Source organism: Chiloscyllium plagiosum, unplaced genomic scaffold (genome assembly GCF_037043375.1).
Source record: "Chiloscyllium plagiosum isolate Xiang-an unplaced genomic scaffold, Cpla_swu_hap1 HiC_scaffold_32, whole genome shotgun sequence".
Lineage (NCBI taxonomy): Eukaryota > Metazoa > Chordata > Chondrichthyes > Orectolobiformes > Hemiscylliidae > Chiloscyllium > Chiloscyllium plagiosum.
In genome coordinates this window covers 12,430,249-12,448,736 of record NW_028270170.1, presented here as the reverse complement: position 1 = coordinate 12,448,736, position 18,488 = coordinate 12,430,249, and the positions used below count along the sequence as shown (strand labels likewise).

The 18,488-nt window shown below is 38.8% G+C and overlaps 1 protein-coding gene across 1 annotated transcript in view; it reads left to right on the top strand.

The window, feature by feature from the left end:
- The window catches only part of med24 (mediator complex subunit 24), an 87,511-nt gene that overhangs the window by 13,086 nt on the left and 55,937 nt on the right, over positions 1-18,488 (top strand). Inside the window, exons 6-13 of the mRNA XM_087977796.1 lie at positions 308-531; positions 1,389-1,500; positions 4,433-4,580; positions 5,779-5,892; positions 7,173-7,220; positions 9,106-9,188; positions 12,756-12,842; positions 18,284-18,395. Coding sequence (XP_087833922.1) covers positions 308-531; positions 1,389-1,500; positions 4,433-4,580; positions 5,779-5,892; positions 7,173-7,220; positions 9,106-9,188; positions 12,756-12,842; positions 18,284-18,395 — 928 coding nt within the window. The remainder of the gene's footprint in view (positions 1-307; positions 532-1,388; positions 1,501-4,432; positions 4,581-5,778; positions 5,893-7,172; positions 7,221-9,105; positions 9,189-12,755; positions 12,843-18,283; positions 18,396-18,488) is intronic.

The window sequence follows — 18,488 nt, the reverse complement described above, 5'->3', positions numbered from 1 at the left end:
TTAACTCTGTTTGCTCTCCATAGATGCTGCCAGACTTGCTCAGTATTTCTAACAATTTCTGTTTGTTTCTGATTTCCAGGATTGGCAGTTCTTTGGGTTTCTTTTGTTTAGAAGAAAAGTCGTATTGACCTCGAAACATTAACTTTGTTTCTTTCTCCACATATACTGGCATTACTGCATTTCTCCAGCGCTTTCTTTTTTCTTGTTTCAGATTTCCAGCACCTGCAGTACTTTGCTTTTCTCCGATGTTGCTGGATTACTTTAGTGTAGCTATGCCAGAATCTAATGTTACTTTTTAACCTTCCAGCTGCCATGGGAAAGCAGAAGAATGCATCAGTCTGTGCCGATCATTACTTAGCACGCTCGCATGGTTGCTGAGATGTGCTGCTTATTGTACTGAAAAGCTGAAGGAGGGATCAGATGGAACTTATGGAGAAGAACAGCTCGAACTCTGCATGAATCAGATTGAGAAGACTGTGAGCAAGAGGAAGAATCGGGCTCTTCTTCACATTGCACGATTGGAAGAACAAGGTACGTACATGTGCATAGCTAAACTGCTCACACAGATAGGTTAGTTACTTTGCTTCCCTGAAAATAAAAAAAAGACTGCTCTTGTGATGGTTTAATGAGTGGATGAAGCAAGCCATGAAATAACAACCTGTATACCCCAGGAGGTAACAGTTTCCAAACCCTAGGCTGTTGAATCAGTGGGACACAGCAGATGCACTTGTTAGGGTCTGTTTTCAGTCTGTGTAGCCGCATGTTAGACTGGTGAAAGTCCATCTTCCTTTTCCCCACTGATCACTATGCAAATGCTTGTTGAAAATTGTCTGCATGCTGTTGAAAATAGAATTCAGTCTAGCTCTGATGCTCTCTACAATTGAAGATACTGTCCATACTCGGACACAGTGACTGTTGAAAAATAATTGGAGTATCTTCCATCCTTGGAAACATACCTTGGGGTAAATGGAAGGATGTTTAGAAATTTGCTATTTATTTCTGTACTGCAGAATGAGAATCTGATAAAGCTAGAATAGGCTACTCACTTGCCAACTAGCTAGTGCCATCAACTGAGCTAATAAAGTATTTTCCAGTTTGTAGCTAGCATCACTGTGTTTATAATTCAATTACCATCATCTTCATCCTCTTCTGTACTTTTTAAGAATTGTTACTTGAGGGAGCAGTTGTCTTTCTTTCCATCATAATTCTAATTTTGCTCATTTCTAATTTTGCAACTTATCGTGATGTCTATTTGTCATTTAAGTAGCATGTATTAGAATCTGTTGAAATGGACAGTTCAATATAATTGATTTCAATGATTGAATATTGTGATTAATGCACAGCTGATGAACAAAAACTGAAACATGTTCATGTATTTTGAACTTTAGTTACATGGACTAATTTGGAACAGGCACTCATAAAGCTTACAGAAAACCACAACAAGATAAGTAATCAGCAGCTCAGACTGAGGCTAGAAGAGTGTATTGGATTGGTTAAGAGGTGAGACTCGCCCCTTTTTCTCTAATGATAACCTACTAGTACCATTTGCAATTGTCTTTTCTTCTGAGTTTGAATCTGGAATTACAAGTTTTGTACCTTTCAAACTTGAAGCCGAAAGAGCATCTGAGAATATTATGGCTGGAGATTTCACAATCTCAAGGAGCATGCAACAGAAAGAGTTAACAGAAGTTTGGTGGAACATACTTTTCCTTTTAAGCAGGCTATAATGCTTGCCAGCTACGGCTCAGTGGATAGGGCTTTCATCTCTTGAATTGCAAAGTTGAGAGTTCAAGTTGAATTCTAAGGACTTTGAGCACAAAATTTACTCCCAAGACAGTACTAACCAAATGCTGAACTCTCATTTTTCAGATGAACTGAAACCCTATCTGCTCTACTAATTGGACATAAAAAACTCTATTGCACTATTTGAAGGAGAGCAGGGGAGTCAGCCCCCACTAGCCCCACCCTCCTAATGGATTGTTGCCAATATTTATCCTCCACTAGAATCATGGCAACAAACTATTTCTGAGTTATTTGGGGACCTTGTATGCAAATTGGCTTTTGTGTTTACTTCATTATACCAATGTCCATATTTCAAAAGCATTTAATTGACATGAGAGTACTTTTGGATTTCCTATGGAAATGGAAGATGCAATGTAAGTGCAAGTTATTCTTAATGAAGTAGTTTCAGCTCATAAAACCACAAGAAACAGGAACAAAAGCCAACGGAGTGTTGGCTCCTACTTCAAGAAGGATGGAGTCTAAGAATAGAGACGTCTTCTTACAACTTTCCAAAGTACTGGTAAGACCACACCAGGCGTACTGTGAGCAGTTTTGGTCCTCGCATTTAATGAAAGCCCGTTGCCCCTTAAGTATGCTGCACCATTCAATACGATCCTGGCTGGTCCAATACTCCTCACATCCACTTTCCTACCCTTTCCCTGTAATTCTCCCCCACCCCCCCCAGCCATGCCTCCACTGAAGCCAGCCTTAAGTATACAGAACAACCTTGATTATCCAACCGAGACGGGCGGGGACGTGGTATTTTGTTCGGCTAACTGATTGTTCGGGGAATGTTTTTATGAGAGCTTGAGATCTTGTTCAGATCATCTGAAATTTGGATAATTGATACTCAGATAACTGAGGTGGTCCTGTACACATGGACTCTGCTTGCATAGCTCTCTCTGACAAGAAATTTCAATGAATCATAATCTTCTGAGAGAAGAAATTCCTGCTCATCTCAGTTTTGAATTGGCATCCTGAATTCAGAGACTATGCTTTCTGGTCCCACACACTCCATAAGAGAAAATATCTTCTCAGCATTTATCCTGTTAAGCTCCTTAAGGATCCTATATTTATCAATGTGGTCACCTCTCATTCTCATTCTTTTAAACCCCAGTGAGTCCCAACCTATTCAGCCTTTGCTCATAAAACAATCCCTCTATACCAAGGATCAAACTAATGAATCTTCTGTGAACTGCCTCTGATGAAATTATAGCTTTCATTAAGTACTCCTGGTGTGGTCTTACCAGTACTTTGGAAAGTTGTAAGAAGATGTCTCTATTCTTAGACTCCATCCTTCTTGAAGTAGGAGCCAACACTCCGTTGGCTTTCCCAAAGACCTGCTGCATTTGTGTGCTAGCTTTCTCTGTTTTGTGCATAGGTACTCCCAAGTCCCCTTTGTGGTGCAGCTTTCTACAGTTTTTTGCCGTTTAAATAATGCCCTCAAATAATGTTCTTTTGTTCTCCCTTCCAAATGAACACCTTCACATTTTCCCACAATATAGTCCATTTGCCAACTTTTTGTGTAACATATCAATATCTCTTGTTATTTTCTACCCCCTCATAACTTGCCTTCGCACTGTTTTTTGTGGCGTCTGCAAATTTTGCTACTGTACATTCACATCCTTGAAGTCATTGATATATATTGTAAATGATTTCAGTCCCAGCTCTGAACCCTGTGGAAGCCTGCTGATTACAGATTGCCAACCTGAGAATGAAGGCAGAAGTGGGTACTGCAGATGCTGGAGATTAGAGTCAAGATTAGAGTGGTGCTGGAAAAGCACAGCGGTCAGGCAGCATCTGAGGAGCAGGAAAATAAATGTTTTGGGCAAAAGCCCTTCATCAGGAATAAGCCTGAGAATGAACCCTTATCCCCACTCGTCGTTTCCTGCTCATTAGCCAATCTCTATCTCTGATATTCCCTATTATAGAAACGGAACACTGCGTATTTAAATTCTCTGTCGTTATAAATCAAGAAGCACAAAGCAGTATATTTTTAGCCAATTTTTTTGACATCTACTTATTTTGTCACTTTAAAATTTAAAAGTTGTAGTTGTTTCATTTTAAAGAATAAAACTTTGCATAGATTATCGAATCACAATTATTTGAAATCTCTATGTCCTGGATTCTATATAGTTGTAATATTTATGTTTCTATCTGCCCAAATAAGCTCTGCGTGTTACTTGGAATATTGACTGAAGCAGAATTATTCCACCTGTTCCATCATAACATTTTTGATCCAATGCACTACCATTATTCAAGATAATCTACTTACAGTTCAAACTTTCATTTTGTGATATTCTCACCCTTTAAAGGTTTCATTTCTGTCAATAGAGTGTAGCCAACTAGCTTTAAAAATTCTATATATTATGAGCTTAACTTTGACCTTGTCATTTAGCTTTTATTTTAACATTGAACTCAATTTGAAATTTCTCTTTGAAATGACGAAAAGTTTGACTGGATTGAGGCATTTATTCAAAATTCATAGAGGACCATTTTGGTTTTATTATATGATATACATTAATAATTCAATATGAACAAATCCACAAATGACTTACTTTTAAACATTTGAAATCTGCTTAAAAGTCACAAGGTTGTGCAAGGAGCTATAGCTTTGAATTCCATATTAAGCTATATACTTTGTTTCCAGTATTCCAGTTATAACGGCTCAGTCTGAGCAGAACACCAAGATGGAATTCCCCACTGTTCATACGCTAATCATGTTGGAAGGGACTCTGAATCTCACATCTGACACTCAATCACTTGTGGAACAGCTGATCATGGTGAAAAGAATGCAGGTAATTGAAATCCCATGGAATTTTAAAATGATGCTCATATCAAAATAATACATATGGCTGCAAAATATTTTCTTGTTACTATTGGGTGAAACATATAATGTTTTATGTCATTAATAGCTTCTAAAAGAAATTATAAGAAATCATTATTGAGAGCATATTTAAATGCACAAGTTAGATAAGGATAGTTAAAAACTAAGAATATTTTCACCAAATCTTAATTTTGCTCTACATATCAGAACATAATGGTTGGGGAAGAAAAGCAGGCAGTCTGGCCAACAACTCAAACAGACTCTGTAAAGAGTTTGGGGTCAGGGACTGTAACCAGCATAATCTCCTGAGACACGTGATCAACAAAGGCAGTCACAAAGGTATAGCACTGTGGTAACTTGTGGAGTCTGCAGTTAATAGGATAGAAGCCTGAGTATTACCAAAAAATGCATTGCATTGAAACTTTTCATCTTGCACTCAAGATGACAATTTGCAAGAATACTAATATACAGGAAAAGCAGTGTTTATACTGTATGAGTAGAGATTGCTCATTGCTTAGCAAGTGGACAATGTTTGGTAGAAATGTTACCACAGAGAATGCACAAATTAGTTAATGATTGACAGTTAATTTTTAAACTTAGTTAAAGATTTAAACCAGACTAAACAAAACATGGCAGTTAGCTGCCACTTATCAAATGACTATTAGGATAGAAGAATAATGAAAGCAAATATGAATGCAGCCAGTCAAGATTAAGTAAAGGAGCTCGTTGTTATTATGTTGGGTTTTGTGGAATGGTTTTCCTACTGTACGAGGTTGTCATGAGCGTATAAGTTCTTGCTGCATTAGCGAGGTTGGCTCTTCAGTCCATGATTCTGCCATTGCTGGAGGGAATTCAGTCATAGCAGTCTAAATTCTGGTAGCTGGCAACATAGATACGTGCTCCCTCAATCCAAACTCACTGAGTATACTGTTTTAAATACAACAAATGTTCCCAGCAGGAACATAGTTTCGTTAATGAAGTATGCCTCTTCCCATTCTGCTTTGAAATTGATGCAGGCATGCATTGAGCAAGGTGCAATGTCATCTGTGTTGAGGTACTATATGTTGGAGAATCAGATTGTGGTTCCTGCGATTTTCAGAGAAAGTTCTATTCTAAACATGCAATGCTTGCTATTAGGAAGCATTAAATGTGTCTCTTCTCTTGCTTAGCGAATCCCCTCACCTCTCTTCTTACTGGAGATCTGGAAGGCCTGTTTTGTTGGTCTTATTGAATCCCCAGAAGGAACCGAGGAGTTAAAGTGGACGGCATTCACATTCCTCAAGGTAAAGCTATCATCTTTCATTTCATGACTCAGTCAACTTTTATTGCCTTTTTATAACACAGTGCCAGATTTTAATGACATTGCATTTCCTGTTGTAACTCCAGGTGCTACGTATCTGTGTCCTTGTGCTGCTGAGGACCAGGATGTATACTAGCTATATATGGAATCTTGTTACACAGCTCAGTTTGGGTGTCTCTAAATAGAGACAATATATTCAATTACTTATAACTTTTGTTTGGCATCCTTATTGGTCAAAAGAAAGATCTCAACAGGCTATAGCTTGCTTAATACAGCAAAACACTATTTAATATCTGGAAAATATGTTTGTGCATTCATAACTTTAATGTTCAGATTTACCTTGCACAATCACAGAACAATATTTTGCCTTATGTAGACTTGAAATATTTGAGTCAATGAAGGAATGAGACTATATCATAAGTTCCCTGTCTGTGGTTGAGCAGAATATTTAGGAATATGGTGTGAGATTGATTGATGAGAAACCACGATCTTCCTGAGTAGACTGAAAGGACAAAAAAAGGCTTGTTTTATATATTTTCTACTATAGTTTTAATTGTATGTTCTATCACTTGTGGTAAAGGTATGCATTTTTTGGGTTAAACCTTTCCCTAACAGCATTCTAGCTTTTAGGAGAAAATGCATTCAGTTATTTTCTGATAAGTTGAACCATTCACTCACTCGGTAAAATGAGTTAGCCTGCTGTCTGCCTTGGGAATCTTTAAGCCTTCATGCACTGGTGTTCTTGGGAGAGTGGAGAGACGGTTGGTTTGCTTGACAATGTACCAGGCTAGACTTGATGACCAAACGGACCCCTTTTGTTCCATATTGACTCTAATTCCTTGATATGATGTACATAATAGGAAGTGGAGCCAAGTTCAGCCAAAATGATATCCTCGGTAGTCTTACAATTCAGCATGGGTATGCAACAGCACTATTGATTTCAGACACTTTGACCCATTTCATCTCATTATTCCAGAATTCCATCAGGTAGCATCTTGTTGTTAAGTGTCTCTCATGTTTGGCTTTACCAGCTCTTCAAGTCCACCATACCCAGCCAATTCCATTCCAAATTTAATTTATGCAAAGAATAGCAAAGAAAGAAAGTCAATATATAATCTAATCAAGCATTATTCAATGCCTTGAAAGTGATTCAGATAATACTTTTGATTTTAAAGCCTTCTTTACCTGGAGTTTCAAAGATTTCCAAGAATTTGTTTGAAAGCAACGATGGCAACTTCCATAACTTGTATCTATTCTTTGCAGATTCCGCAAGCATTATTGAAGCTTAAGAAATGCCCTCTTGGTGATAAAGTAAGTTGTTATTTATTTTGGATTATTCCTCCAACAACAATTTCCCTCTGCTCATTGAGAGTAATTTAGGCAATCTCGGGAGTCAGATGAGATTAGCTCATATGAAAAAAACACAGATTGAAGGAGGTAAAGAATTTCTCAGGTTTGATATGCGGAAAAAGAATTAAAATGAGACAGTATGATAAGAGTTAATTTAAAGAACAAGAGGGGCAAGGTGATGTTGGACAATACATTTTGAATTCAGAACTAGCTGGACGAACATTGAGAGGAGCAGTGAGGGAGTGTGGTGGTGGTAAGAGAAAGATTGCTTGTTGCTTGGGAAAGATTTTTTTGAGTAAACACAAAAAAACCTGAAAAGGTGTTTGATATAGTCTAGCCCACATTTCTAGTAAGTGAACTTCAAATTCTGTGGCTAATTTAGGGGAACTCTACCAGACCTTCCTGCAATTTCTGCACAAGTATTTCTTAACTCTGGAAAAGATCCAGGTGGAAACGTCAAAGAAATTTAAGGCTTGCATTTAATTCCTAATTAGTTGTACCACGCCCACTATCTGATGGGAATAGTTTTATTTCATTGAACTAATGGCTTTGAGTCACTGAGCTGTAAATAGCTAGCAGAGGAATATTTAAGGTCCATTATAATTATCTTGCTAAGCATTGACCTACTCAAGTCCACTGTATAACGAGCAAGCCTGGAATTTTTTTCTCATGACAAATGCCAAAAATTTCTACAGTTGCCTGACTTCACGATCAGGAGAAAGTGAGGACTGCAGATGCTGGAGATCAGAGTCAAGAGTGTAGTGCTGGAAAAGCACAGCAGGTCAGGCAGCATCCGAGGGGCAGGAGAATCGACATTTCGGGCATGAAACGTCGATTCTCCTGCTCCTCGGATGCTGCCTGACTTCACGATCATTCTTGCAAGAAATGAAAGTGATGCAGTTTGTTCAATATGAATCAGTGATTTTTTTTCTACTCAAGGATTCAAATTGTTCATATGTAATTTAACTGAATTATTTTTCTGTGCCCCACCACATTATGCCCAATATAGAGCAAATTTCCTGAGCAAGATCAACCAACTCACATCCTCTGGATCAAGGAGTGGAAAACACAGGAACTCATGAACGATTTCCTTGTGACAAACCCCCATCTGTAATGGCGGGCTTTGAATGACCATGGCCAGAGTCGTCCTTGCTAAACTGGTTCAGGACAAGTCAGGGTCATTGCACAGCCAATCTCCACTATTGAATTCTCAGGACAAACCTCTTATGCATTTGTGGAGAGCCACAAACAATGGTGCATGTTTCTGAGGTGTGGCTCTCTGTACAGGCTAATTGCCTTAAAATCAACAAATGTGTTTAGCTTCAGGGATTTGCTTTCTCTAAATAAATGAGAACTACTCTGAAGTTTCATCAGTAACAGTGTCAAACACTGCATGTTCCTTGCTTGCAGATAAAAGGCAGATTAACTTGGTGGAAATCACAGAGAGTCAAGCAGAATCTGTGGAGAGAGCGCAAGCTAATATTTCGAATCTAGATGACTCTTCGTCAGACCTCTGATGAAAAGTCATCGAGACTCAAAACACGAGCATGCTCTGTCTCCACAGATGTTGCCTGATCTGCTTTGACTTGCAGCATTTTTTGTTTTCAGTATAGATTCCAGCTTCTGCAGTAATTGGATCTCAGATTAAGTTTGTACTTGTTTAAAGTCACAGTAAAGGGGTTATCTGTAGCTTGGTTCTTGTCTAGATTGCAGCATTATGGACTCCTGACCGTCATACCGCTCACCCCCACCCCCTTATAAAAGAGGTACTCTGGACAAGAGAGAAAACTGGCACTAATTAAATTTCTTGGTACCCTGATGGTTTTTGTGCTTACTCTGTGTGCAGGATTTTGCTGAAGATGTGAACACTGCCTTTGAATTTTTGCTCAAACTCACTCCACTTCTGGATAAAGCAGATCAGCGATGCAAGTAAGAAATGCGTCAGATATTTGAAGTGTCACCAGGACTTTGGGCGTCCTCATCTTAGTTGGCTGTTTTTTTTGGTCACTTACTGAATGATGGGTGTGTTTGTACATTGGGTGGTGGTTCTATGTTTTTTCCAAAGATTTCTTTTCTACTCCAAGACATTCACTGCTCAACCCTCAAACAGGTTAGTGCACTAATTAAAATTTTGGCCTGAATTGATTCATAACAATTCTACATTTTTCTGTTATACTAGATCAACGTGTAGAATTCATCTTTCAGGTCAGGGAGAGTTTGTACAGAGGAAGTGATAATTTATACACTCCTGTACTGCAGGAGAAGGTGTAGTTGGCAGATGACAATGCATAATCGGGATCATGTTATAAATTTCCACACTGCTCCAGAGAAACAGAATGTACACACCAAATCCTATTAAAAGGTTTGCACCAAACAAACTGTCAGGCATGGGAGGAGAGGGATCAGCCAGGTCCAGGTGTCTGATTTGATGCAGACACGCAATTTGTGCATCCTTGCGATTAAAAGGCTTTGAGTGAACTAAATAATTGCAACCACTTAACCAATTGACCTTGTTGATATCTGTCATCATATGTTTGAATAGCTGCTGTTGGTATCATGAATTCAGCTGATCTTACACTTCCCAATGATGTACAGATATTTTTAATTCCTGGCACTTACTGCCATCTAGTGGTCAAAGTGCAATATGCATGAAGTTGTGAATTGTGCTGTATCCTTACTGAACCCCCCAAATTTGGAATGGCAATTGTAGTGCAAAGTAACTTGCTTTACAAATCTTGATTAATATGCAAGAGTGAAGATGAGGTTTTTTTGGCTAAAGGTGTTTCAACATACCAATGAGCAGTGCTGTTTTAGTGAGCTCAGGACTAACTGGAAAGCAGCTGCACAGATCTTTCCAATGGAATTGTTCATGATGTTTCTCTCAACTGTATTCACTAGTTACACGTCAGTTGTGCAAGAGATTGAAATACGAAAACTATGAAGAGGATTGGAATGTATAATTTTAAACAAATAATACCAATTGTACAAGTTTTTTAAATTCCAAAACTTGGTAGATTTTAAATATTTAATTTAATTTAAAATATTCAAGATTCTTAAAAGCATAAGTTGAACCTACACAATGCAAAAACGGTTGCTAGAAACTCTGAAATCAGGGACCTTGAACCCATAGTTAAAAGTGTGACCGGACTGATATTGTTAAACTTGAAAAGACTTACAAAGGTGTTGCCAGGGTTGAAGGGTTTGAGCTATAGGGAGAGACTGAATAGGCTGGGGCTATTTTCCCTGGAGCGTCGGAGACTGAGGAGTGACCTTATAAAAGTTTATAAAATCATGAGGGCTATGGATAGGGTCAATAGTCAAGATATTTTTCCCAGGGTAGGGGAGCCCAAAACTAGAGAACATGGGTTTAAGGTGAGAGAGGAAAGATTTAAAAGGGACACAAGGGGCAGCTTTTTCACACAGTGGGTGGTGTGTGCACAAAATGAACTGCTAGAGCAGGTATTAGACGCTGGTACAATTACAACATTTAAAAAAACATCAGAATGGGTATATGAATAGTAAGTGGTTAGAGGGCTATGGGTCAAATGCTGGCAAATGGGACTAGATTAATTTAGGATATCTGGTTGGCATGTATGAGTTAGACTGAAGGGTCTGTTTCCGTGTTGTACATCTCTATGACAGACATTTTACAATTAAGCTATGCAGAAGATGGTGAAAGTGGGTAGTAGCTTTCCCCAAAAGGCAGATAGAGAAAGAAATTTAAGGGAGAATTGGAGAATTGAGGGATTGTTGTGCTTTTAGTCTGGACCGATGCAGTGTGAACTCCTTTCCAGTCCTGTCGTTTTCCATGTTCATGGGCTATATCTTTATTTAACAATTTGGACTGAATTTTATGAGGGATGATAATCTTCATGGTTTTTTTAATGAAAGAAGAGGACTCTGCATTTCTGAAAGGTGATTCTACTCATGGCTCCCTCAGAAACACACAACTGTACTCCCAATCTAACAGTTCTTTTGTGGTGCAGACTGTCAGAAGAAGGCAAACTATATTCCTTTTTGCAGCAGTCAGCTGCTGTATTCTGAACTTTAAAGGTCATGGCAGGCGTTTTGAGAGCTGCTATTACGCTGTAAATGCATTAGGTAATTGTGATATTTGCCTGGAAGGTACGTTTGCAGATGCGTAGGAAGATAGTGTGACAGCTAAATCAGATGCCAGGAAGGCAAGGTACTAGGCAAGTCCGAGTTTGGACCAGGACCAATGAAAAGAGAGAGCAATCGGGTTTGCTCTGGTGACAGTGGTCTCTGGTCTGGAGTTTGGGGGAAGAGGTTGAGTTCAGAGCAGGGAAAGTGGAGGTGCAGTGGGATGTGGGAGGTAAGACAGGGGTCTGTTAAATAGTTACTCTGGAATTAGACTGTGTATTAAATAGTCTACCTTTTCTTACAAAACTGTTTTAATTAAATCTAACAGAAATCTTAGCAGCCACCAATTTAAACGGACACTTTCAGGTGTAGAGGAATTGCCCAATAAAAAATGCAATTTCCTGGGCAATTCCTCCAGCATCTGCTACACTGGAGATTTTGTAAGATCCCCATGTGCACCTCCTATCTATTTTGGAATAATAACTTGCCAGTGGAAAATCTGCGCCAATTTTTTTTGTTATGCCAATCGAATTAAAAATCACAAGGGAATACAACTGTACCTTGAGTTTTAAAGCACAAATTCCACTTTAAAAATGAAAAGTACTGTTGCGTAGAACATTGGTTGTTGAGTTCTAAGTTATAATCCAGCCAAGTCTGATAGGGAAAGGTCTTTGCTTTCTGCTGGAGGAAGTGTCCTCTGCAGTCTGAATCATAATGCACCCATTTTTCTTTTCTCTTTATTGTTTTGTCAGATGTGGGCATTGATAGCAAGGCCAACATTTGTTGCCCATCCCTAATTGCCCTTGAACTGAGTGTCTTGCTAGGCCATTTTGGAGTAGGGTGGAGGGTTTAAAATATACCTGTAAGCCTTGAGGGATGAGATGGTTCCAAATTTGGAGGGTTTAAAATGTCCCTGTTGCTGTGTTCTTTCAGCCTCCTGCCAGGCCATTTTGGAGGGCAGGTAAAAGTTAACCACTTTTTGGGTCACATATAAGGCAGGCCAGTAAGGGATGATAAAGTTTCTTCCCGAAAGGACATTAGTGAATCAGATGGTTTCTTGAGCATTATTACTAAGACTAGCCTTCTTGATTGTAGCGTCAATATGGATGGATCAAGATAGATCATTGGTGATATTTACTCCGAGGAACTTGAAGCTCTGAACCTCCTATGTACCTACTCTATTTGCCAACCTCTTTTGCCCACTTACTTAACCTATCAACGTCTCAAATAACGTTACGTCTGTTGAACAGAATCTGACAAGAGAATGATGCACTGAAAAGCCAGGGATAAGTTAGAGAGAGGGAGTAAAAACAAGAACTGCAACAGTATAAACGTTCAACTTCATACAACTGTTTTCCGCATTGAATTAATGTACTGTTTTCCTTCCCATCACAGTTGTGACTGCGTCAGTCTCCTGCTTCAGGAATGTGGAAAATTGGGTCTTCTTTCAGAGAGTAATATGAAAAACCTGGTCAACAAAAGGTAAGGCTGATAATGACTGTTGTGCATTTTGAGGAAAAGTAAACACCACTCTTTCATCCTCTTGTATCATTGCATATGTTGTTTGGAGAGTTCAGTGACTGAAAAGCACAGATAACTTTACAAGTGAAAGGAGTTTACAGTCATTTGCAAATTCTGTTCTGGTTTAGTATACGCAAAAATGGTAGATATAGAAATAAAGACAGGATGTGTTGTGAACGCATAGCGGATCTGGCACCATCTATGGTCATCGACATTGAATATTAATTTGTTTTGATTAGAGTCATAAGAGATGTACAGCATGGAAACAGACCCTTCGGTCCAACCCATCCATGCCGACCAGATATCCCAACCCAATCTAGCCCCACCTGCCAGCACCTGGCCCATATCCCTCCAAACCCTTCCTATTCATATACCCATCCAAATGCCTCTTAAATGTTGCAATTGTACCAGCCTCCACCACTTCCTCTGGCAGCTCATTCTATATACGTACCACCCTCTGCGTGAACAAGTTGCCCCTTAGGTCTCTTTTATATCTTTCCCCTCTCACCCTAAACCTATGCTCTCTAGTTCTGGACTCCCCGACCCTCATAATTTTGTAAACCTCTATAAGGTCACCCCTCAGCCTCCGACGCTCCAGGAAAACAGCCCCAGCCTGTTCAGCCTCTCCCTATAGCTCAAATCCTCCAATCCTCCAATCCTGACAACATCCTTCTAAATCTTTTCTGAACCCTTTCAAGTTTCACAACATCTTTCCGATAGGAAGGAGACCAGAATTGCACGCGATATTCCAACAGTGGCATAACCAATGTCCTGTACAGCCGCAACAGGACCTCCCAACTCCTGTACTCAATACTCTACCAATAAAGGAAAGCATACCAAACACCTTCTTCACTATCCTATCTACCTGCAACTTCACTTTCAAGGAGCTATGAACCTGCACTCCAAGGTCTCTTTGTTCAGCAACACACTCTAGGACCTTATCACTAAGTGTATAAGTCCTGCTAAGATTTGGTTTCCCAAAATGCAGCGATTGTTTCCAATATTTTTTGTTTTTGTTTTAGATTTCCAGCATTCACAGTAATTTTCCTACAGTATTAGAGTAAACATTAAACATGACTCCATTGATAAATTTACTTCAATCATGAAATACATAACAAGCACACAGAATACTGGAGAATCTCAGCAGGTCTGACAGCATCTGTGGAAAAGGATACAGTTAACATTTTCAGTCTGGTATGAATCTTCTGAAAATGACCAGAAACATTAGCTCTGTTTCTCCTTCTTTGTATTTGTTTCAGATTCCCAGCATTTGGAATATTTGCCTTTTAATTGAGCATGTAACACGTAGTTGTGTAAATCTGAATAGAGTTGAGAAAAACAATACGTTGATTTTCAACCCCTTCTGCAATGGGTAACATGAAGAAAATTGTCTCACGGTGCATTAAATAGCAAATTTTGCAGTTAGTATTGTGATCTCAGATTTGTAAGAAGAGATAATATTTACAGCATGAAAAGAAAATCTAATCTGGGAAAAGAAGGAGAATGATCAATGTCATTTAGGTCGTCGCTCAGTATTTCTTCGTATGTTAGATCTTACTTTCATCACTGAACGTTGCTGTACATATGAGATTCCACTTAAGGTGAATTGACATTATCAAACATCTTGGTATTTTTCAGTTTTCGAAAATGTGCCAATTTAGGATCACGAACAATAATCAGATTGTTTCCCCACCATGAAGAGATTAAATTTGATTTTGTGGCATTTAATTGTATAATCCAGTCTGGAATGCTTAGGACCCAGTCAATTTAGATTTTTGAATTTTCTGGATTATATAGTGTCATTAGAATACCTAACCAGAATGATGTGAGCCAGAACGTTATCTCTGTGAATATTTACATGACATATAACAATGATAGAACAGCAAAAGCAGTAAGAAAAATTATTTTACTCATCCAGATACAATGCTTCACATTCCTATCTCTAAATGCTGTACTAAAATAGTGCTGATGTCATTGAGGATTGACTCAGAAGATTTCTACACAATTGGTGTTTCTAGACAATAAATTTCCTGACTGAAGAGATTACAGTGTATTTGTCAATGGGCATAAAGAGTCATAATCATAGAGTCGTACAGCACGGAAACAGACTGGTCCATGCCAAATATAATCTAAAACTGAACTAGCCCCAACTGCCTCCTCCTGGCCTATAACCCTCCAAACCTTTCCTATTCATGTACCTATCCAAATAAATATTGTAATTGTGCCCACATACAACACTTCCTTAGGAAGTTCTTTCCACACGTGAACTACCCTCTGTGTAAAAAATTTGCCTCTTGTATCTTTTTTAAATCTCTCTCCTCTCACTTTAAAATAGCCCCACAGTCTTATCCCCCATTCCAGGGAAAAAAGGACTACCATTAACCCTATATATGCCTCATTATTTCATAGACTTCTATGAGGTCACCTCTTGATCTTCTATGCTCCAGTGAAAAAGTCCCTAACTATTCAGCCTCTAACTATAACACAAGCCCTCCATTCCTGGTAACATCCTGGTAAATCTCTTCTGAACCTTCTCCAGCCTAATAATATCCTTCCTATTACTGTGCGCCCAGAACTGGACACAGTATTCCAGAAGAGGCCTCACCAATATCCTGCACAACTTCAACATGACTTCCCAACTGCTATACTCAAAGGACCGAGTAATGAAGGCAAATGTGCTAAATGCCTTTTTACGCATTACTGTGCTAATCAGTGACAGCGGGCAGACAGTCACACTGAAGTCCTGTGAAATCAAGTTGTTCTGTTTTCCTTCCATTCCATTAAAAAGCCATTTCATGGCTCTTATACCTGACATGGATATGGGTACAGTAGCAACGTTTAAAAGACATTTGAGTAGTACATGAACAGAAAAAGTTCGGAGGGATATGAGCCAGGAGCAAGCAAGTGGGACTAGTTTAGTTTGGGATTCTGGTTGGCATGGACTGGTTGGGCCAAAGGGTCTGTTTCCGTGCTATATGACTCTATGACTATGACTTCTATGACATATCTTAGAAAAAGGAACTTTCTCCAGTATGTAAGGCAGACCAATCAGCTATTGTTGCTGTGATGGCTTTTGGTTATCCAACAGAATTCAGAGTGTGTCAATGTGGAATTAAGGAAGTTTGAGGAGCTGTGAATTGGGCCCCAAGCCTTTCCCATGCAATTAATAATCAAGTTAGATGTAGATTGTCCGGTTTATCTCATCACCGAGACCAGAATTTCCTTTGTATTAAATGTATAATTGGAGTTTAAGTGGATTTCTTTTATATATTTTCAAATTGTGTATTTTGATGTCGCACTTCAGTGAATGATCTCAGAATCATAGAATTGTTATGGGGCAGAAAGTGTGTAATAGGTCATAGTAACTCATCATTGCTGTTGATTAATTTGGGCATGCAAAAAAAATGATAAAGCTCAAAATAAAAGTGAAAACTTTAATCACATGCAGCTTTCTTCTTTATGGAAAATGATATTTGTGCATATATTTCATTCTTTTCACAAAAACTATCTTATGGAATGGTATCGATGAAGTATGAGAGTAAGTGAATTGCATTGCTTTTCATTTCAAAGTTTGAGTTTATTTAAATTCTCAAAATAATAGTTTTATAAACACTCGCAATTTACTGACAAGTAGTTTGCAAATTTCTTTAAAATGCTTGTGCTCCATGTCAAAATGTTACCATGTTCACGTTAATAATTTTCTCTTCAATTTTAAGTTTCCCATTTGACATTTAAACACTTCAAAAATCTCACACAAATCATCAGATTTCTGAGTAAATTACAAGCTTTGGCAGTTCTGCCCTCATTTCAATGCAAAAAGAGGCCATTCAGGCTATTGTATCACAGAGAGTCATGCACAACAGAAACAGGCTCTTTGGTCCACCATTTCTATGCCAACTTTACAAACTACACTACTCCCATACACGTGCACTTGGTCCAGAGCCTACTATGACCTGGCACTTTAAGTGCTTGTCCAGCTGCTTGTTAAATATTGCAAGAGTTCCTTCCTCAGCCACCTTCTCAGACAGTGTCTTCCATAGTTCTACCACCCTGTGGGTGAAAAAGCTTTTCCTCTGTTCCTCTCTAAACTACTTACTCCTCACATTACAACTTATACTCTTTGATTTTAGACAGGCCATGATCTATTCCATTTAAACCCCTCATTCTTTTGTATACCTCAACCAGATCCTCTAATGGCCCCTTCTGCTAAAGGGAAAACAAACACAGCCGATCCAGTATCTCCCCATAACTGAGACTTTCCATCCCAGAGAACATCCTGGTGAATGTCCTTTGCATCCTCTCCAATGCAATTGCGACCTTCCAGTAATATGGCACCCAAAACTATATAAACAGTATTCCATGCAGTGGCCTAACCAATGTTTTATAATGTTGTAACAAGACTTGCTTCTGTATTCTGTGCCCTGCCTAATGAAGGCAAGCATCCTGTCTGCCGCCTCCTTCACCCTAATGAGCTTGCTGACACCTTCGGGCATCTATGAACTTATACACCAACGTCCTCCCAAGGGACTTGCCATTCATTGTGTAAATCCTGCCTCTTATTAGATCTCTCAAAATACATCACCTCAGGATTAAATTGCATCTGCCATTGCTCTGCCCAATTTACCAGCTGATCAATATCAGACTGTAGCCTGAGACCATCCATCCGCACCAGCTTTCCACGTGAGTAGTTTGACTGAGACTATCCTCCTGCCTCCTTCCCATCATCCTGCAAATTCTTCCTTTTCCATCTGATACTCGAATCCTTTGAATGCTTTGAGGTAACCTGCCACCATCAGTCTCAGACAGTGCATTCCAGACTTATAACAATTTGAGTTTCGAAAACAAAAGATTTTCCCATGTTGCCTTTGCTCCTTTTAACAATTACTTTAAATCTGCACCCTCTTCTTCCCAATCCTTTTTTGAGTTTAACAGTTTAATTCCGCCTACTCTATCCAGACTCCTCATGAATCTGAGTACTTCCCGCAAATTTCCTGTGTGATTCTTCAATTTCTACTACCGTGTCAACTAAATGCAAGTGGTTATTAATTTAGTGGCAAATTTGGATTTCTTTTAATCATAGATTTGAGAGATTAGAGATTATAGGGTATATGCAAGAATATAGAGTTGAGGTTAAAATCAGATTAGCCATTGAATGACAGAGCAGGCTTGAAGGGCTGAGTGGCTTACTATTGTTCTGATGTTTGTAATATACTTGAGTTTAATAATGCGTACAGTGGTGAAGGCTTCCACTCAATATCACAGCCTCTGTTTCAGATACTGCATGCCTCTGATTACTGAGTTTGCACACCTTCTACAAAATAATTTATACAGACATGTTTAAGATTATTTCTGACATCTGAAATAATTTCCTAATGCCCTCCTTTTTCATCTTCATACTGCAGAACAGCAGATAGGGAATTGGCTCCACGACTAAAATCTGCTGAAAATGCCAGTATTCAACCTAATCCAGGCCTTATTCTACGTGCAGAACCCACAGTCACTAATATATTAAAGGTGAGTTTTCTGTATTCTGTTTTAGACCATTTTAATTTTGAACAGACTTTTTTTTTAACTTTTGCTCAGTAGTGGCCCTGCTCCCTTCATGTT